Source organism: Acipenser ruthenus, chromosome 6 (genome assembly GCF_902713425.1).
Source record: "Acipenser ruthenus chromosome 6, fAciRut3.2 maternal haplotype, whole genome shotgun sequence".
NCBI classification, from domain to species: domain Eukaryota; kingdom Metazoa; phylum Chordata; class Actinopteri; order Acipenseriformes; family Acipenseridae; genus Acipenser; species Acipenser ruthenus.
This window is the reverse complement of record NC_081194.1, coordinates 59099694-59121883: the sequence shown is the minus strand read 5'-3', so window position 1 is coordinate 59121883 and position 22190 is coordinate 59099694. Positions and strand designations below refer to the sequence as shown.

Sequence of the window (22190 nt, the reverse complement as noted above, 5' to 3'; positions counted from 1 at the left end):
TTTGTATCTCCAAGAATTAAATAATGTTGCTACATTAACATATAGTGCATTACATACTTAACAATACACTGAGAACAATTAAAAAATGTGACATTTCAAAATCCAACATGCCTTAAATACTACTGCACAACTATTATGGCTTCCAGTAGACTTTGATACAGGATGTTAAATAAATTATGTTAATCTATAGAGCTATAGAAGTAAAAACAAATAAACTTACAAAACTTTAAAAAATAAGGCATGCAAGTCATAGAAATCGAATGACCATTTGGTTAACAATAATGTTTGTATTTAATAACAAACGACCTCACAATTGATCAACTTAGAGATGGGCTAATAGTGTAAAAGGAAGGTTTTATTCTAATATTCAAAAAGAGGTTAATAATAGTTGGGTACATAAGGAGTTGGGCAGGAAAGAAGAAAGATATTTGGATAGGCTAAGGATTGGGCATACTACTCTGAATGGTCATTTTTAAATTACATAAACATATCAATGGTTTATGTGAGAAATGTAAAAATCCAGAAACGGCTGAACATTATGTAACAAAGTGTGAGAAATTTGAAGAACAAAGAAAGAACTTGAAGAGGAAGGAAGCTGGTGAACATGGTGACTAGGGCTTCTGATTTTCGGTTTTAACTGATAAAACACCCCCAATACAAAAAAAAAAAATGAAATTGGTGGATAGACAATAAACACCGGAAAACTGTCGAAATGGTTACTCGATTCACGTTGATTTTACCCTTTTCCCATCAAAAAATAAAACCTACTACAAAAATAATAATAAATGCATTCCCTTGTGCTGCTGGGCAATGTCTCGGCCTTCCTGACTTGTATCTGTCATTGATTCCTTCTGAATACTTTAAACCCGCCCCAACAGTGACAGCACATTCCTACATTTTCTGTTGGAGACTCCGCTTGCGAGATTTAAGATTACAATCAGGAATGGAGGCTTGTTAGCGGGATGTAAAACTGTATTACAGTTAAGCTACGGAGGATTTACAAATAGAATTGTGGCGAAATGTTAAAAAATGCCTAGGCACACAAAAATCCCAGAAGAATGTGGGGATTTCTTTGTGGAAGACAGCAAAGGAAAGGTATAACTTAAGTGTGCAAGTATTGTCGAGTTACTATACTTATTTTGACAGAAAAAAAGCTCAAACATTCTGGAAAATAACCGAAAACACTAATTTCATACAGTATAAACGAAAGCCACGAAAAAAAAAAAGATTTACATAAAACTTCAAAATAGCTAAAAATAAGCACCGAAAAATACAATTAATAAAAACCGAAAAACAGAAGCCCTATGACCTAAGCTTGTTGAGAAAAGGGAAAGAGGAAAGGAGGCGAGAAAGTGAAAAGAACATCATTGAGTATATTACTAGGGAAAAAGGAAAAGAAGGAATTTTATAGATGACAAATTAAGACGTTATAGAGAAAAAAGACCAATGATAACAGGCATACACCCACACATATACATATATAGATAGATAGATAAACTTCTGTCCAAAAGACAGGCAAATGTTCACACTCAGGCATACGTCACTGATGAGAGCCGGCAATCCATGAAGGACCCAAGCCACTGTAGCGCTGGAAATCCAAACTGAGACTTGTGAGAGTGAACTGAGAAAGTGCTTTGAGAGAGGTTACTACCGGGATCGAAATATTACATATTTTGGATGCTGTCCTCCGTAATCCGGATGACATGTTAAACACCATAACCCACTGGTTGAAAAAGCGAGCGAGCGAGTGATGGGGAGAGGAACATCTTCGATGTGGTTATTATTACTCGCAGAGCACTGAGATTTAGTATACCATACCGCATTTGTAAATTGTGCGAATCAAAAAGGCAACTACTGGTGCATCAATTAGGGCGACAGGTTTGAATTCACTCCTCTACTTCCCGTTGTACTTCGTCTCCTCGATACACAAACCGAGGCGAAGCAGGCTGTGCAGACAGTGTATCGTGTCTGATGTAAACCTAATCCTGTCTTGATTGGAACTGCTACAAACGAGACGAGTACCGTTCCTGAAACTAAAGCGGGATGATTGTAGAGAACCTGTCTATAGCACGCAGGATTTAAACAGGTATTATTTTTTGGTAATACATTAAGGAAATATAATAAAAAGACACAATACATTGCTACATTAATTATACCATATATATATATATATATATATATATATATATATATATACTATTATCAGTACGAATGGTGGGTTCCAATGAATGCAATGTTAAAGCATGGAATTGTATTAATTTAAATGTATATTTTTAGTTTAATCTGAAATGAAAAAAACAAAATAAACATGTAACATCAGTAGAAAGCTTTGACAACACCCATACTAGTTTGTTGAACTGTCTTGTCCTGAATTAGCCACAGCCCCTCCCCTTCCCCCTTTCACAGCCATTAATATCAGGTGTAGCTCCAACTCAATATTATTGTAATTTTAAAGTGTTGCTATATTTGTTCATTTGTAAGTGATTGTCCTCGTTGGTAATATACATTAAAAACAAATGCACTGTAACTACTATACCACACTATAGAGACCATCCTAATTTGATTAATAAACTGGAAAGGAATCTTTAGCATTTATTTTTTAGTAAATACACTCAGTGTTATTAACTAGACAGTGTTTGTGTCAGTATTAAGAACAATGAAGAGGAGAGCAGATTTTGTGGAGCCGCAGAAGAAACAGAGGAAACATTTTGAGGATTTGGGCCTGAACCTGAGCTCTACGTCCGATGACGAGCCACAGTACAGCAACCACGTCAGTCAAGGTGCAGTACATCAGCGCTGTCTCCCCGATTAGAGGAATAGACCCCCCCCCCCCCCCAGTGCATTGCCTTCGTCACCCTCTATAGGGTGTGCAAAGTGCTGTTTACAAGACTTGCTCTGTGGGGTCGGTCTCTACAGCAGAGATAGACAACTGTGACCCTTCCTGACTAGGTATTTATTACAACCTTGATTGATTAACTGAACCAATTAAATCACTGTCCAGGTCTAAGAGCAGGTAACTCATTTTTTATACCTGTTAAACCTGGTCTAGAATGGCCCTCCCAAGACTGCAGTTGCCCATGCCTGCTCTATAGGGTCAGTGTAGCAGTCTTGCTCTATAGGTTCTCTCACAGTGATCTACATTTATAGATAAGGGTTGACAAGACTGCAGGCCATCTACAGATCTGAACACAAACTAGAGGGACAAAAACTGCACTGGATACATTACTTAAAGTATATATATAGAGAGAGAGAGACAGAGACAGAGAGACAGAACGTGAGTGAGAGAGTAGTGTTCTAGGGGTTAGGTTTTGTAGGTAAAATGTGTCATACAAAACTCCCTCCTTTTTCATGAAGCAGATGTGAAGGGTTACTAAAGTGTTGATTTTATTGAACTCTTGTTCCAATATCCCTATTTAGATTGATTCTGGAGCATAATCTGAGTGATCTGGAGTACAAATGTCTATAACTGTACATTGGTTTGAAGACTAAAGTTAATAGTGAGTTTTGGCAATGTTTATCCCGCAGGAGGATGCATATATCTGATTGGGGATTTAGTGCATGGCTTGTACGCCTATAACACTTTTATCTGTGTATACATCTTTAGTGGGGTTGGGGTCAATTGTTTTTTTTCAATATCAATTACATTGCAAATTCCTTTTTAAAATCAATTTCCAATTCCCATTCCCTTTTAATCAATTCCAATTCCAATTTCTTCAAAGGAATTGACCCCAACCCTGACTTAAAAGAATCACTTATTTAACTGCGATGAAACTTGGTTTGGATATTCTTTAGCACATTCTTTGATTGGCAAATCTGTCGATTTTTATATGTGAAGATAAATCAGCATGAGAGTGATGTTGATGTGAGATTTATGTACCCACATGGACCATGACGATTATTCTTTTGGTCTGCAAGATGGCTTTGATAGATAGTAAGTGGATAACATTTCAGACAAGATCGAAGCTACTGCACCTTAGAAGCTACTGCACCTTTGGAAAGTGTAGCTGTTTTTCATGTCATTTTTTTTCTTCTTTACAATTAATCTGAATTCTGGTTTACAGAGGCTGTTTATCTGCTGAGCAATGTGAGACCTGATGCAGACCGATGTTGTGGAATTCCAAAATACAAAACACTACTGAGCTTCATTGAGAAATAATCTTCTATTGCACTTGCCAACACACTGTTTATGCAATATCACAACACAGTTGGTGTATAATGGGCATTTGCTTACAAATTGCTATATTATTTTAATTGAAAAAATATTAAAAGTTATACAGTCATCTAATAATATTTGCTTGATAATTCCTTCCTAATGTTTGTATTTGTCTGTGAATGAGCATCTAGGCACAGACACAATGGTGTAGCTCAGTCATTCTTTAATAAGTCAGTGGTATGTCTATGCTCAGTTACAGATAGTGTCTATATGATACTGATAGTAATGCAGTAGTACAGTGTGAATATTCAGTACTGTAGCTGGTGTCTATAGTGCAGTAGTCTATGCTCAGACTGACCCTGCTGTTTGTCTTGTTTCAGACTCCTCAAGCAGCAGCAGTGACTCTGGCAGTGACTCAGAGGAACACCGACCCGTCTTCGGAGCCCCTCTACAATCCCAGCATGCATCTCAACCAGAGTCCACACTGGAGGGTTCCTCCAATCGATTTGCTATGTACAACAGCGTCTCCCAGAAACTCATGGTAAACAAGCTGATTGTCTCGGTGTCTACCTGTTTGTCTGGAGGTTTTGAGTTTTCAGGCCGTGGTCTTAAAAAAAAAAAAAAAGACAAGACACAAAAGCATCTGAAAGGGATTACTTTTCAGTCCAAATGAATCATCCCTGTTTTTGAAGCAATACATCCAAAAACGACAAAAGTCAGTTTCTTTTTGGTTACTGTTGATACCTAGATTTCCCTGTGAAACTGTATATTTATCTGAGTGTACAAACATTGAGCAAGATGTACATCCCAGATTGAAAACCTATTTTTATGATCTATCATTTCCATTTTAATCTGACAGTCAATTTTTAACCGTTCTGCTGTTTTTACTGTTTTTTATACATTTCAAGAATTATATATATATATATATATATATATATATATACACGTAAATATATATAATAAATGCTTTGATATTCACTATTGAGTAGCAGCTCCATGCCCACCCCCCTCATCCCATACCCACCCACCCCCCGTCCTGTCATCCTGTAAACCTGTGTAGTATAACGTATACAAATCGATACAGTTTAATTAGACATTCAAACTAATGAATCAGAAAAACATTGCATGCTACCCACTAGTTAAACATAAGGTACCCAAAAACAAAACAATATTAAAACTGTCACTAGTGGGGAAAACAACCTTAGTGAAATACATTTTAAAGGGGTAAAGATGAGGTGCCTTATTTCTCCTCTTTTGTAAAGGAGCTTGTTTAGATGTGGTGGGGGTCAGTGTTCACACCCTGTTTCTCTCTTCCTCTCTCACACAGGCTAAGATGGGTTTCAGGGAAGGAGAAGGTCTTGGTAAGTTTGGCCAGGGCCGGAAAGAGATAGTCGAGACGTCGACGCAGCGTGGCAGACGTGGTCTGGGGCTCATGCTCAAGGGTTTCCAGGGAGAGCTCAATGTGGACTGGGAAGACGAGCCGCAGGTACTGCACTTTACTTTCTTGTATCAGATCATTCATGTGCATAGGCATGTATAGCTAACCAGAACAAATGCAGACAAGTTAGAATGAAAGGAAGGAAACATGTGATATATCTGCAAAAAGGTGCCAAGGATCAATATTCTGAATATACAATCATTTTACAAAGTTGCTGCTGCTGTTGCACCCAGTATGGCTACCATATTAAGGTAATGTGAATTTCTTAGGTTTTTACATGATAAAGCACACTTTACAATATTTTCTTCCTATCTCTTTATCACATATCCTGTATGGTTCATGTTTACAATTCATTCTCAGAGGTGCCTCCCCCCCTTGTATACATAATACCTGTTTCTTGTAGCCTAGCGCGGTGGAGCAGGTGAGCTGGTTCCCAGAGTGCTCTACGGAGGTACCAGATGCTCAGGAGCTCAGGGAGTGGATGGCTGTAGGAAAGGTAACAGGTTGAAGATTAAACAAAACAAATGTGTCAGTGAGACCAATTAAAATGGGGAAGTGTTGTCTGCTTACACCAAACTCATTAAAACACTCAGTGTTTGACAGAGGATTGACAGAGATCTTTGATTAAATCAGCATACAAATACATCAGTAAAATAATGTTTTGTGTTTACTTACGGACCAAACTGCATTTATGTGCTGCTCTTGCCGTCTGTTATACTTCGGCAAAGTCTGTTCCTGAGTTAGAGAAACTGACTTACTGATTTAAAGTCTTAGAACATAAGAACATAAGAAAGTTTACAAACGAGAGGAGGCCATTTGGCCCATCTTGCTCGTTTGGTTGTTAGCAGCTTATTGATCCCAGAATCTCATCAAGCAGCTCCTTGAAGGATCCCAGGGTGTCAGATTCAACACCATTACTGAGGAGTTGGTCCCAGACCCTCTCAATTCCCTGTGTAAAAAAGGTGCCTCCTATTTTCTGTTCTGAATGTCCCTTTATCTAATCTCCATTTGTGACCCCTGGTCCTTTTTTCTTTTTTCAGGTCAAAAAAGTCCCTTGGGTCAACATTGTCAATACCTTTTAGAATTTTGAATGCTTGAATCAGATCTCTGTGCAGTCTTCTTTGTTCAAAACTAAATAGATTTAATTCTTTAACCCTGTCTGCATATGACATGCCTTTTAAACCTGGAATAATTCTGGTCGCTCCTCTTTGCACTCTTTCTAGAGCAGCAATATCCTTTTTGTAGCGAGGTGACCAGAACTGAACACAATATTCTAGATGAGGTGTTACTAATGCATTGTTAAGTTTTAACATTACTTCCCTTGATTTAAATTCAACACTTCTCTCTATATATCCGAGCATTTAGTTGTTCTTTTTTATAGCTTCCCCACATTGTCTAGATGAAGACATTTCTGAGTCAACATAAACTCCTAGGTCTTTTTCATAGATTCCTTCTTCAATTTCAGTATCTCCTATATGATATTTATAATGCACATTTTGATCTATTAAATGTCATTTGCCATGTGCCTGCCCAGTTTTGAATGATGTCTAGATCATTTTGAATGACCTTTGCTGCTGCAACAGTGTTTGCCACTCCTATTTTTGTGTCATACGCAAATTTAACAAGTTTGCTTACTATACCAGAATCTATTTGATTGGTTATTTGATCTATTGGTTTACATCCACTGGCCTCGAATAAACAGAGATAAAGACTCTCCCCATTGACTCCACATTTTTTATGTTATTATTTGAAAAGTCAATCAAATATTTAAAATAATAAAGTACATTTCTGTAAAGATTGATGGAAACAGTGCCAACACAGCTATGAAAAATCTGTTCCTAATGGAAGTATAGCTTTAGTCCCTTTAAGAAAACTTGATTAAATTATTGCCAATAATACTGTTTCCTTTCATTTCTTCAGTATAAAATATACACCTGCATGTTTTATTTGAATTAGAGAAAGTTGAAGATTGAGGATGAAACTGAGTTTTGCAGTGAAGATCTTTTACACAGTGTTCTGCGTTGCAAGGTAAGAATTAAACATGAACCAGTGACTTGTCTTATTGCATTTTCTGTCACAGAATCCCTTCTTTTATTCCTGATTGCAATATAAAGTGGCTCTTTGTACTCTTTGCCTTCATGTTGCTATGAAATCTTGTAATTTTCTGCAGTTTTGTACTTGGTAGCATATCTCCCTCTCCCCTCCAATGCAAGGTATGCTTGACTCAGTAACTGACACCTCTGTCTGTGTCTCAACAGAGTGTGTTTGATGAACTAGAGGGGGAGGAGATGCGTCGTGCTCGAACCCGATCCAACCCTTATGAGACCATACGCGGAGCCTTCTTCCTCAACAGGTATTTATTCATTCAGTGATACAGCCACCTGCAGTGAGCTGTCTATGCAGTGCTGTCTTCAGGCATTAAAAAGGGATTAGCGGAGAGTATTACCATTTTTCTTCTACACTAAGGAGGTTGAACTATAATTTATGGATTTTCCTTCATAGAGCTGCAATGAAGATGGCCAACATTGACCACGTATTTGATAACATGTTCACCAACCCTAAAGACTTGCAAGGGGTAAGTAAGTGCAGTGCTGTCCTTAACATTTTCTTAGCATTCCCTTAACTGTGTGAGTCTGTTGTCCTGTATTAAGAACTTGAGAACCATTGATAAGCTCATCAGTGCTCATCTAGTTCCTAATAGCTGCTTTATGTCAGGTCTTAAAGGATCCCAGTGATTGATTATTAACAACATGGTTAGGTAATCCTTGGTAACTCATTCCCCGACACCTCTGTAGAGACCCCAGGCGAGGGAGCGTGATGCAGAGTTGCTGTATTTCGCGGATGTGTGTGCCGGCCCTGGAGGCTTCTCTGAATATGTCCTGTGGAGACGTCGCTGGCACGCTAAGGGCTTTGGCATGACGTTGAAGGGGCCCAACGACTTCAAGCTGGAGGACTTCTTTGCAGCGCCCAGTGAGCTCTTTGAGCCCTACTATGGTAAGACTGACACTTCATCTCACTGCTTTCACCACTTGGTTTGTTGTTTCAGGGAGCAAATCTCCTTCCTTACTCCTCTTCCTCTCTCTCTCTCTCTCTCTCTCTCTCTCTCTCTCTCTCTCTCTCTCTCTGTGTCATCCTCACTCTTGTTCTCACTCCTTCCCTCTTGTTCTCAATCCCTCCCTCTCTGTTTCTCTTTCTCTCTCTCTCTTCACTTCACTTCCTCTGTCTTGTTTTCACTTCCTTCCTCTCTCGCTGCAGGTGAGGGGGGTGTGGATGGCGATGGAGACATCACACGCCCAGAGAACATCAGCGCGTTCCGGAACTTCGTTCTGGAGAGTACTGAGGGCAAAGGGGTGCACTTCCTGATGGCTGATGGGGTACAATCCTCAAACTGTCTGATGCTCTTGCCTAAATACTGTGTTCATTATTTTTAGGGTAGATCTGCTAAATTGCAACGTATTTTTAGGTATGTCCTTTCCCTATTTATAGGGGTTTGAAATTAATCCTGTGTTTGAATACTAGCCAGAGTAGGATGAATGACCCCTGATTGTCTTTTATGAGTCATTTTGTAACTTTGTTTGCAAGTTAGACCAAACCTCAGTTATGGTAGCTGATTGTCTGTGTTTGCTTGGCAGGGATTCTCTGTGGAGGGACAGGAGAATATTCAGGAGATCCTGAGCAAACAGCTGCTCCTGTGCCAGTTCCTGACAGGGCTGTCTGTCATCAGGACAGGTAACTGCTCTACATCTGTGCATTCAATATATAGTTCACTGCAATACACATCACAGTGTACACACTCAATATGGACCTCACTTGAATACCCATCACAATCTTTACACACTGCATTCAATATACAGCTCACTACAATAACCCCCACAGTCTCTACACACTGTGTTCAGTATATAGCTCAATGCAATACCCATTACAGTCTTAGTCAACAGGACAGGTAACACCCCCTCACCCTCTTCACAGCACTATACACACTGTTCGTTGCCCACTAAAACTATGAGACACTAAGGCAAGTAGTGAAATGTTTGAGCTTCAATCTGCAGCATACAATGCACTGCTCTAACCCTTGGACCCTGCTGACTCTCCTTGATGACTTGTTGACTTTTTTTTTTGTGGTCCAGGTGGCCATTTCCTCTGCAAGACATTTGACCTGTTCACCCCGTTCAGTGTGGGCCTGATATACCTGCTGCACTGCTGCTTCGAGAGGATCTCCCTGTTCAAACCTGTTACCAGCCGCCCCGCCAACTCAGAGAGGTCTGTCTGTCTGTCTGCCTGCCTGCCTGTCTGCTCTTTTATTGTGAACCCAGTCTCTGCTGTTTTAGTGTGAACTCAGAGAGGTCGGTGTCTGTCTGTCTGGTGTGTGGTGTTCCCACAGCATTAGGGTTACCAGTAGGTGTGATGTGAGATCGCTCTTTCTCTCACAGGTATGTGGTGTGCCGTGGTTTGAAGCCCGGGATAGACGCAGTGAGGGATTATTTCTTCGCAGTGAACCTAAAGCTGAACCATCTCAAGAACACAGAGAAGGACGTGAACCTGGTTGTGCCACTTGACATTCTGAAGGGGGACTCTGAGTTCTACGAGTACATGATTCACTCCAACGAGAGGTGAGCATTCTCACACAAGCACATGCACAAGCACATGGGGTGGTAAAAGGCTTGTCCTTTCTTTGATAGGGAGGTAAGGTAGACGGTAGGAGACACTTCCTCACACAGAGTGGCAAGGGTCTAGAATTGGTTACCTAGTCATGTTGTTGAAGCAGAATCATTGGGATCCTTTAAGATCCGACTTGACAAAGTTTTAGGAACTATTAGCTACGAGGAAACGGACAAGCTCTGATGTCACATGGCCTGTCGTTTACCTGTAAATCTCTTTCAGGTGGAGTCTCTATTCTAAGATCAATTTAGGACAGATTTTAATGTCCATTTTATGACAGCTTCAGTGTGGTTAAAATGGATTCAAAGTTTAAAATACACTTTTAAGTAAAATTTTTTATAAGACCATATATTTTACATTATAGATTTTAATAAAGACTGTTGTCTTGTCATGTTTTTTAGCCATTGTGCTGTTCAGATAAAAGCTCTTGCAAAAATCCACGCCTTTGTTCTGGACACGTAAGTAATTATGGTTCTGTCTGTTTGTTTTGAATTTGTGTGTGCACAAACCCAGGGTTCTCCTCGGGAGTTTTCTGTAGCTGGGTGGCAGAGCGTTGTAGCTGGGAACACTTAACGTAAAAAATAAAAAAAAAATGTGTTTGGGCTCCTGCCAGCAGTACCAGGTGTTACCTTAAAATGATTAATAATATAACGAATCGTAATAAAAATTAAATACATTTACTGAAATACATGTCATACGTTTTTTTGTTTTTGTTTTTTGTTCTAATATAAGTTTTCTTATAACTTTAGAACAATTTATTGATTTAGTATTTAAATAAGTCAGCCCCCCCCCCCCCCCCCCCCCACCACTGTGTTTACCAGAAAACCTTATTTTAGTTTTTCAGATCAGTTTATATTTGTAGTTGACAAAATGTTAATTTCTGATCAGTTGTTGAGCTCATGAAAGCATTGGTAAGCATTGGTCTAAAACAAAATTGATGGTCGCACCAACAACTTTGAGAGCAACGTAGGGCCTTGACGTTTTACAAGAATAACATATCTTAGACTTGCCTCTATTTCTCTGAAACCTGCTATGCATACAGCTGAGTTTTGGTAAAACTTCAGAGAACATCTTAACATAACCACGGCATTGGCAGCATCAGCATGATATACATTATATATATATATATATAGGGCAGCAGTGTGGAGTAATGGTTAGGGCTCTGGACTCTTGACCGGAGGGTCATGGGTTCAATCCCCAGTGGGGGACACTGCTGCTGTACTCTTGAGTAAGGTGCTTTACCTAGATTGCTCCAGTAAAAACCCAACTGTATAAATGGGTAATTGTATGTAAAAAATAATGTGATATCTTGTAACAATTGTAAGTCGCCCTGGATAAGGGCGTCTGCTAAGAAATAAATAATAATATATACAGTGCCTTGCAAAAGTATTCAGACCCCTGACCAATTCTCTCATATTACTGAATTACAAATGGTACTTTGAAATTTCATTCCGTTTGATATTTTATTTTAAAACACTGAAACTCAAAATCAATTATTGTAAGGTGACATTGGTTTTATGTTGGGAAATATTTTTAAGAAAAATAAAAAACTGAAATATCTTGCTTGCATAAGTATTCAACCCCCACACATTAATATTTGGTAGAGCCACCTTTCGCTGCAATAAAAGCTTTAAGTCTTTTGGGGTAAGTATGTACCAGCTTTGCACACAGTGTCGGAGTGATTTTGGCCTATTCTTCTTGGCAGATTTGCTCCAGGTTGTTCAGGTTGGTTGGACGACGCTTGTGGACCGCAATTTTCAAATAGTGTCACAGATTCTCAATGGGATTGAGATCAGGACTTTGACTGGGCCACTGTAGGACATTCACCTTTTTGTTCTTGAGCCACTCCAATGTTGCTTTGGCCTTGTGCTTGGGATCATTGTCCTGCTGAAAGGTGAATTTCCTCCCAAGCTTCAGTTTTTTAGTGGACTGAAGCAGGTTCTCTTACAGTATTTACCTGTATTTTGTCCCATCCATTCTTCCTTCAATTTTAACAAGATGCCCAGTCCCTGCTGATGAGAAGCATCCTCAAAGCATGATGCTGCCACCACCATACTTCACTGTAGGGATGGTGTGTCTTGAGGCATGGGCAGTGTTAGGTTTGCGCCACACATAGCGCTTTGAGTTTTGGCCAAAAAGCTCTATCTTGGTCTCATCTGACCACAAAACCTTTTCCCACATCGCAGCTGGGTCACTCTCATGCTTTCTGGCAAACTCCAGACGTGCTTTCAGATGGTACTTTTTGAGTAACGGCTTCTTTCTTGCCACCCTCCCATACAGGCCAGTGTTATGCAGAGCTCTTGATATGGTTGGCTGGTGCACCATTACTCCACTCCCAGCCACTGAACTCTGTAGCTCCTTCAAAGTGATTGTTGGCCTCTCTGTGGCTTCTCTCACAAGTCTCCTTCTTGTTTGAGCGCTGAGTTTTGAGGGACGGCCTTTTCTTGGCAGTGCCTGGGTGGTGTGATGCAGCTTCCACTTCCTGATTATTGATCCAACTGTGCTCACTGGGATATCCAAACACTTGGATATTATTTTGTACCCTTTCCCTAATCTATGCATTTGTATTGCTTTATCTCTTAACTTCTGTAGAATGCTCTTTGGTCTTCATTTTCCTTCAGATTCACAGCCTGGCCAATGATCCTTCAACAGTGGGGTTTTTATCCAGAAAATGTGACAGCAACTTTAATGGTTCACAGGTGGAGGCCAATGGTAAGGTAATTGTGTCCTCTTTAGGGCAATTTCTTTCATCGGTGTAAAGTGGGAGCTTCCACAGCACAGGGGTTGAATACTTATGCAAGCAAGATATTTCAGTTTTTTATTTTTCTCAAAAATATTTCCCAACATAAAACCAATGTCACCTTACAATAATTGATTTTGAGTTTCAGTGTTTTAAAATAAAATATCAAACAGAACGAAATTTCAATGTAATGTACCATTTGTAATTCAGTAATATGAGAGAATTGGTCAGGGGTCTGAATACTTTTGCAAGGCACTGTATATATATATATATATATATATATACAGTGCCTTGCAAAAGTATTCAGACCCCTGACCAATTCTCTCTGTTAAAACACTGAAACTCAAAAAAAAAATTATATATATATATATATATATATATATATATATATATATATATATAATTTTTAATTAACACAGGCCCCTCTTGTGGTTCCTCGGATTGTTTTGTCTCTTTCTATATTTTGCTCTTTGTTGGTTATATCGGGTTGCTCTTATTAGCTTTCTACATTTTGTTCTCCTTATTGGTTTGATTACTTTCGCGTTCATTTTCCCTATTTTTGATTCCAAAACAACCATTTCTTTTTAGTCGTCACGTCAACGTTTCAGCCTTTGAAGTGCTTAAAAAGGAAACCCGAAAACCATGCCGTAACACTGCAACGCAGCTGTCAGTCAAAGTGGTTTCTGTACTTTTTTTTTCCCAACCTGCGGGAGCGAGGGAGTTAGCCTGCTTGCAGTAGAATCAGTCACTTGTTAAAGGCATAGTAACATCTGGGGAGAACCTGAAACCTGTCTGTTTCTGTGCATGGATCTACATGAGTTCATGTGTGTGTTTGTTGTGTAATGGAGAAGTTGCATATGAGTTGCAAGAGGGTTATAGTGGAGATTAATCAAAAAAATATTTCACACTTTACAGCTTTACGTATGTCTAGAGAACTGTTCATCAAATTGTGACAGCATGTGCATCTGCATAGATATGCCACACTTCAATTTTTATGCTGGGCAGTGTTTGTTACTCTGTGTAGTTGGGTTCTGGGTTCATGTTTCTGTCTCTCCTGACTCATTCTCTTTTAGAACACTGTCAGAGACGAAGCAGGCGGACATTCGCAAGGAATGCCTCAAACTCTGGGGGGTGAGTAATACTTGCACAAATATATTGTACTGCCGCCTACAGTAAACCCAAGTATAAAATGCGTCTGTTTGAAACACGTCACTGTACAGGGTTTGGGAAAGACATTGATGTAGGGCCACTATGGGAAGCCAAGACAGCACTGGGCCTCAGTAGTGCACAGCATGTACCAAAGCCCTTGTGCTTCAGCAGTGCACAGCAAGTAAACAGGCTAAAGATGTGTTTTGTTTTAATTGTCGTTTGAAGATTCCGGACCAGGCCAGAGTGACGCACTGCTCAACGGACCCGAAGTCCAAGTTCTTTGAGCTGATGAAGGTGTGGATGTAAATAAATACAGAAATAAACAAATAATTATTATATTAAGTTGTTTAAATACAAGGCTCTGATATTGAGTTGTTTAACTACAGTCTGTATAACCAGCTGCTATGTGTGTGTTTGTAGGGCTCTGATATCGAGTCATTCAACTACAAGCCCACTTCTCTGAACTCCAAGACCATTGAGAAGATTCATCACGTCCTGGATTACCGCTGCATTGTGGGAGGAGCAGAGCAGATGTTTCTGCTGGGGCTGGGGGTGAGTAGCCTGGGTTTGAACTTAGTGTTTCAGGGCGCCATCCACAGAGTAGTGCAGCCCGATAGTGGTCTTTATAAAATGGTTTGGCAAGCTAGGCAATCTGATTGGTTGTAAGCAACCACATAACTGTCCAGACCATGCCAGTTCCTCCCCTCTCACTCTTGCCTTATGCTCATTGTTTTATAAGTATCAGTGTTTCAAATAGAAATCAAGTTGGCAGGGATTTCGAGGTACTTATTTTTTTTTTTTTTCTGGAAGACAAGTAAATGTAATATTGAGAAAACTAAGAACAAATAAATAAAAATTGAATAAAAACACATTGACTCTTTCAGTATAGTTCTCCTTTTTAATTTGACCACATGTCCTTGATTTGATCACATGCCCCTGCCACCCTGTTAGAAATCTCAGATCTACACGTGGGATGGGAAGCCACCACTGCGATGGAATAAGCTTGAGAACTTAAAGACCGAGCTACCGAGAGAGACCCTGCTATCTGTAGAGATTGTGCAAGAACTGAAGGGAGAGGTGAGATCCTGACTGCAAAACAACACCGCATAACTAACCAGAATGGCACAGGGCATGCCTGTGTCTGCAGACCTAACTCTACCCATGCACACCTCAGAATGGCACAGGGCATGCCTGTGACTGCACACATAACTCTACCCATGCACACCTCAGAATGGCACAGGGCATGCCTGTGTCTGCACACATAACTCTACCCATGCACACCTCAGAATGGCACAGGGCATGCCTGTGACTGCACACATAACTCTACCCATGCACACCTCAGAATGGCACAGGGCTTGCCTGTGACTGCACACATAACTCTACCCATACACACCTCAGAATGGCACAGGGCATGCCTGTGTCTGCACTCATAACTCTACCCATGCACACCTCAGAATGGCACAGGGCCTACATGTGTCTGCACACCTAACTAACCATGCACACCTCAGAATGGGACAGAGCCTGCGTGTGTCTGTACACCTAACTACCCATGCACACCTCAGAATGGGACAAGGCCTGTTACGTTTGGGTGTGTTTGTAAAACCAGTTGATTTTAATTAAGAATGCAGATATAACGTGAATGTTACTTTGTTTTAACTACAGGGCAAAGCCCAGCGAAGGATCAACTCGGTCCACGTCCTGGATGCTCTTGTTCTCAATGGCACAGATATCCGGGATCAGCATTTTAACCAGCGGTAAGAAATACAGCAGCCCTACATTCAAAGTCTTGATAATACCCTCTGCATGCTTTTCCTACATGCACCACACAATACACTGAACACTGTTTCTCATTCTACAGTATAGGCATCACACAATACAGTCAGCGCTGCTTTATCGGGACACCTTGGGAGAAGTAAAAATATCCTGAATAAGCGTCTGTTAAACAAGAGGCGTTTGAGTCAACACACTTTTTGGTTTCTAAATGAGAAGAAAAAGAATGAAATCACATCACGATTATGATTAAATGTCAAATACATAATTTAAAATACAAGTCAATTGTTTTATTTATTCCTAAACCAAATGAATCGCTGTTGATGTTGACACGCCAACTTTCTTTGCAAGACCAGCCTGAGAAACCACAGGAGATTCCCGCTCCTTCAAGAGTTCAATGTGGTTTATGCAATTTACGCACAGCTTAATCACGTACTCACTGCACTGCATTACGCAAACCTGTCTTGCTCTGAAAAGCGATCTCCATTCGTCATTTGAAAATACTGTATCCCAATTAAATGAAGTGACGTCCCAATTAAACGACATAAATAGCATTGGGAAGAACCGTCACCCGGAGTTGTATCCTATTTAAGCAGAAATCTCGATTTATCACTATCCCGATTAGGCGGAGCCGACTGTACACTGAACCCTGTACTGATTCTCTTTCCCAGAATTCAGATGGCTGAGAAGTTTGTGAAAGCTGTTTCCAAACCCAGCCGCCCTGACATGAACCCCATCCGGTGAGTAACCACTCCACTGCCAGCTGCAAACACTGAAATAAAGTTATCAATAGCTAGTTAGCTTAGTAGAGTTAGCTCTTAATTAGAGTTAGCTCATAATGCTAGAATTTTCAGGATTTTCATTTACACATCTGTACAATGGCTACTGCGTTCCAATAATACAGTGTGCTGATATTGATTAAGTTTATTGTGTGCTTTCACAGAGTGAAGGAGGTGTACAGGCTGGAGGAGATGGAGAAGATATTTGTGAGGTGAGAGAGAGAGGAGAGATTGGGGCATTGAGATGCAAAGTAGATTGACCTGCATTCTGACACAAAGATGGTGCAGATGTCACTAATGGAGAACAATTGAGTGCACACAGCCACCACAAGAGAATCCCCTCAGTAGAATGGTACTGAAGCTCAGCCAATTGAGCCAAATTAACACCAGCGAGCTTCAGAACACCACCAACAAAAAACTCCCAGCACAAAAAATGAAACAAATTAATCTAAATCTGGAAAACAATTATAAAGTACATTGGAATAACGAAATTGAATCACACAATAAATTACAATGCTATCTGGCCCTAAAAAAAGAATTTACCCTGGCAGAATATCTGATCAGGGTCAAAAACACAAAACATAGACAGATCCTGACCATGTACAGACTCAGTGACCACAGCCTGGCCATCGAAACTGGCCGGCACAAAAAAACCTGGATTGCCAAAGAAAAAAGGCTGCGCGGTCACTGTGATCTGGGAGAGGTAGAGACAGAAATGCACTTCCTGTTACACTGTCCCCAGTATAAGAAAATCAGGGACAAGTACTTCCCCAAACTGGCCAATCAGGCCACAACATTCCAGCTGCTCTCTGACTTAGAAAAACTGCCAGTTCTGTTAGGAGAGGAGCAGCAGACAGCAGAGCTAGCTGCCCAGTATGTAGCTGCCTGCCACAGACAGAGAGACAGACCCTGGTGTAGACACCCTGGAGCACGGGGACCAGGCACTCATGCGCACCCATGTCCACTGTAAATACAGAGAAGGAGGGAGGGAAATGGGAGGGTTGTTGTTGTTGTATTGTATTGTCTGGGTTGTTTTGTGATAATGTTCATTGTTGAATTGCTTTGGCAAAACTCAATTCCATTTTGCCATGCCAATAAAGCATTTTTTGAATTTGAATTTGAATTTGAATTTAATTGTAATGGGCCATTCTGTGAAAATGGTTTGCTTGTTAAATTTGTGGTGACGAGTGTGTCCTAATACTCCAGATAAGTCATATGTATAAAACTTCTGTATCATGACAATTTCATGGAATGCTCCAGTGGCTCTTTATACTGCAGTTGCTTCTTATTCAATGTCCTGTTGAATGAGACTTATTGTCCTTTTTTTTAAGTTCATGTGTTTTTGTCAACCTGCCACTGCTGCTACAAATCATTTCAGATGGCAGTGTTCTGGGAACACCTCAGGCAAAATCGAACAGTATCCTTCACTTTGACCTGTGACTGCCATATTGGGGTCATGTGACTTTTTGGGTTCCAAATGATGAAGACCCAACTTACATTGGCTCCATACTCTGTATGGAGGTATCCTAAAATATTATATGTTAGGATCTATTCTGGTTATTGAACATGGGAAATGAACCCTTTCTTTCTAGTATTTATTATTTGACCAAAAAACATGTACTTGTATGAAAACAGCCATGGTGGACTAAAGGGAAACCTGAAAGGAGTTTATTCTGTGCTGCAGGCTAGAGATGAAGCTGACAAAGAGCTCGGGAGGATTTCCACGGCTGTCCTACATGGGGCGGGACGACAGGCACTTCCTGCCCACTGGCCTCTACATCATCAAGACTGTCAATGGTGAGCAGGGCTTCCGAAAAAGTTTTGGATCATTGAGTAATTTACTCTCCAGTTTAAACACTATGTGTGTAAACTGTATTTTGGTTGAGTAAAATACAACATTACCTTGAAGTCACGAGTACTTCCAATAAATACAGTACATACTTTAATGATAACTTACGGGGTATGCATTAACTACAGCCTTACATTTTAACAGTAATATTAATCTGAACTGCTGTACAAAAACTTTAGTCCTGCCTTAATAATATTATAGTTCGGGAAGTTGCTACTCTCGATGTAGTTAGCTACGGTACTCCATTCACAGAGCTAAGACGGCTCTGGGAAATCCTAAGGATCAGTAATACAGTTGTTTATTCACCAGTCACAAAACAGTTTTTTTTTTTTTTAATTGAAAACCTGGACTTATTGGTCACGTGTGTCTGGCAATTCCAAAGACATAACCTATTAGCAGCAAATATGCAATGACACAAAAATGAATGTATACACACAACCATTGCTTTGTTTGTCTGTTCCTATTTATTCCGGATTAGTAGTTTTGACTTTTCACTGTATGTCTTTGTAGACCCCTGGACAATGGCCTATAGTAAAAACTCCAAAAGGAAGTTCTTCTACAACAAGCTGAGCAAAGAGTCGACTTATGACCTGCCAACCAATGCTGTGGCCCCCTTCCAGTGAGTACCCTGAAAAGCACAGTGTAGAGCTGATCCTCTCCTGACTCTAAATCATGAGAAAGACTTATGATGAAAAATTTAGAACCAATATAAAAACTGGAGAAATTCCTGCCTTCAAGTAGTTATTTTATGCTGAAACATTGAGAAACCCAGATTTTGCCCTGCAGCACCATCTAGCAGGTACAATGTGTAAAAAGGATGTTTGCAACAAAAATCTTTGTGCTCCTCTCCCTCTTCACTGAAACGTCTGCCTTCTCCTTCCTGTTCAATGAAACTGCGTCTCTCCCTCCTCCACAGAGTTTGCCATTTAGAGCGCCTTTTCTGGGCATGGGTGGAGGGGGTCAGAGTTCATGACTCTCAGACCCGGGTCGACGCTGACAAGCTGTCCAAGGAAGATGTTCTCGCTTTCATCCGGGCTCACCACCACACCTGAACAATGTGCAACCCTGCGTCCTGGCTACTACTCGCTGTGGACCACGACCACGACCACAGCCCCCTCTCTCTGGATACAAGCCCTCTCTCTGCACCATCACTCACCAGAACCATGGAGACTGATTCTCACGGAACCGTAACCCTCAGCCAGCCTCCATTCCCAGCTTGCCTCATTCACATATGCCTACAGTAATAAATTACCACATCATTGGAGCCCTCTACAGTGTCTGGACTAAGTCTACTTTTGTTGTAGATTTCTTGCACAATGGACTATACACTTGTTTTCACATGCTCATATCAAGTGAATAAATAAGCTTTCTGTAAGTTGCAGAAAAATATCAGTGTAGTTAAAGAGGGCTCCTAGTATCTGGACCCTTTAAAGTGGGGACTCTCCTGTTTGAACCCTCAGCCTTGTATATTACCCCTTCTCCTCCAGTGCTGGAGTTGTTTTTCACTTTCTGTACAGCCTTGATTTATTGCTGCCTCAGTCAGGCTGCACCACCGTTGCAGTACAGGGTGGTCCACCGTGAGATGTTTACCCCATTAACCCCTTCAGCTCCAGAATGTCTGTCTGTTTCCTGACCACTCCTGTGTGTCCCTTGGCATGAGGAATCTGGTTGGTGCGTTCACAGTTGTGATTGGTTCAGCAGGGTGTCATTACTGTGCACATGTGTAGTGTTGTACCCAGGAGAAGTGCGACTGTGAAAATGCTTTAATTCTGTACTCTCCTTCTGAACTAGTTTTCAGTGGTGAGCCCTGCACATGTGTGTAACTGTGACACCTGTGCCAGGATCCCTGAATACATGGCCCACTCACTAACCACTAATCACTGAGGATAAAAGGTTAAAGATGCCATGGGTAGGCCGCAGCTTCCCAACTACCCAAGAAAGATCCCTCAGACATCTCTACACGCCAACTCTGTAGTCTGCAAACAAGGCCTCTCTTTCTCATAGCACTTTTTAAATGAGGGCAGATGATTATGGATCAGTTTCCTTATTTGAGAAGGATTACAAGAGCCAGCACTTAGTGTGGGTCACAATTCACAGACAATCTATGGAAAACAGCAAGACCTGTTGTGATTAAACTGGAAACCAGCTGAGCAGCTTGAGGAACACTGAGGCTGGGTGAAAAACAGTTTAACTCTGCCTGCTACCTACTTGCAATCAATTGAGGAATCTGCTGTAGGTCATACATTTTAGAACACTTGGCATTTCTACTTTTTTCTCTGTATCTGATTTTTTTATTTGAAGTACAGTGTGTGCACTGTTTACTTTAACCCGAGACAGGTGTGAGACGCAGGGGCAGTGCAGAATTTGAAATTCCCTTCCGCTTTTTTGGTACTTCTTTCCTCCTGAGGGAGCTGCTTGCAAAGGGGCACTGCAGCTGAAGTTGAAGTTCAGATCATCTTTTATTTTTGTTCTCTTGTTTTGATTTTGTTTGTATCGCAGTTAATGATGAGTGAGGTCTTTCCTTTCATTATCAGATGAGCTGACAAAAAAAGAAGTTTGTGCTCTTAACCCTACATTTTGAGTTTCACTACACAATACTATGAGGTTGGGAGGTTTCTGTAAGTTTATTTGAATATGTGTCTCCCTATTTAGAGTGCAGCTTTCAATGCACTTTTTTACTCTGATCCCACTGCAGCCCAGCGCTTTCTCAAAGTATTTAATTGCTTACCTGTTGAATAGCCTGTTATGTGTTTTGTATGATGTGCTATAAGTGTTCTGCTTAGGTCATTATTTACCAGGGACTTAATGTCCCTTTTTGCAACCACTGAACCTGCTTCTGAAAAGACTCCCAAAAGGTGGTGTTTTTTTTTTTTTTTTTTTAAAGTGTGTATAACGAAGTTCTACCCCCTTTGCAATTGTAATAAATTAGTATTATATTCTGAAATTATACAGTGCCCTGTCATATTAAAATGAGCCCTGAAAATAGTGATATCATCTGAAATAGCCACAGTATCTCCACACTCGTGGTATAAATATCATCGGTCTGCATTATCGAGCTCAGAAAGAGTGTACACTATGACTTGACAAAGCTTTGCAAACATAAAAATGAGTCAGTGTACAGCACAACAGGTTCTACATAGGCTGGGCTATTACGAGAGAGTAACCACAAGGTTAACCAGCACACACAAGAAGAATCCAAACGCAGTGAGACAGGACAAGCCCACTGAAGAAACTATTCTGGAACACAACCTTTATTCTGCTCTCATATAATTGATCCCAAGTTGACAATGGAATTTCCATTAACAATCTTACATTCCTTTTACATGCATATGACCTCTACATTTAAGCTAGTTTGACAGATATATTCTGATTCTGTTCTGTCAGTTTACTAGACCCAGTCCAGAGCAAAAAAAAAAAAAAAAAGGTGGAAAATAGTGATTACGGGAAATATATATATATATATATATATATATATTGTATTTACAGTCCACTTTTAATGTATCTTCCACAGCATTCCAACACACTTTTAATTTGAAACCTTCCTCCAAAATGTTTTTTTTTTTTTTTTTTTGAACAACTGCTGATTTATAGAAGCCAATGGAATAGAAAAGTTCTGACAACAAGTGATCTGATCCTGATGGAATGAATCGATT

The 22190-nt window shown here is 40.3% G+C and overlaps 1 protein-coding gene across 1 annotated transcript; it reads left to right on the top strand.

Moving 5' to 3' along the window:
* The first annotated feature begins 925 nt into the window (after positions 1-925).
* Positions 926-21718, top strand: LOC117410581 (cap-specific mRNA (nucleoside-2'-O-)-methyltransferase 1-like). Its single transcript, XM_034017238.3, has 24 exons — positions 926-2086; positions 2646-2780; positions 4534-4694; positions 5481-5639; positions 5995-6087; positions 7548-7619; positions 7850-7944; positions 8094-8166; positions 8387-8585; positions 8847-8965; positions 9224-9320; positions 9719-9851; positions 10022-10201; positions 10652-10708; positions 14064-14121; positions 14365-14433; positions 14560-14691; positions 15091-15216; positions 15802-15893; positions 16581-16649; positions 16853-16900; positions 18373-18485; positions 19048-19156; positions 19454-21718. The coding sequence occupies exons 2-24, from the start codon at positions 2657-2659 to the stop codon at positions 19587-19589; spliced, it is 2514 nt and encodes an 837-aa protein (XP_033873129.2). The 5' UTR covers positions 926-2086; positions 2646-2656; the 3' UTR covers positions 19590-21718.
* The last annotated feature ends 472 nt before the right edge of the window (positions 21719-22190 follow it).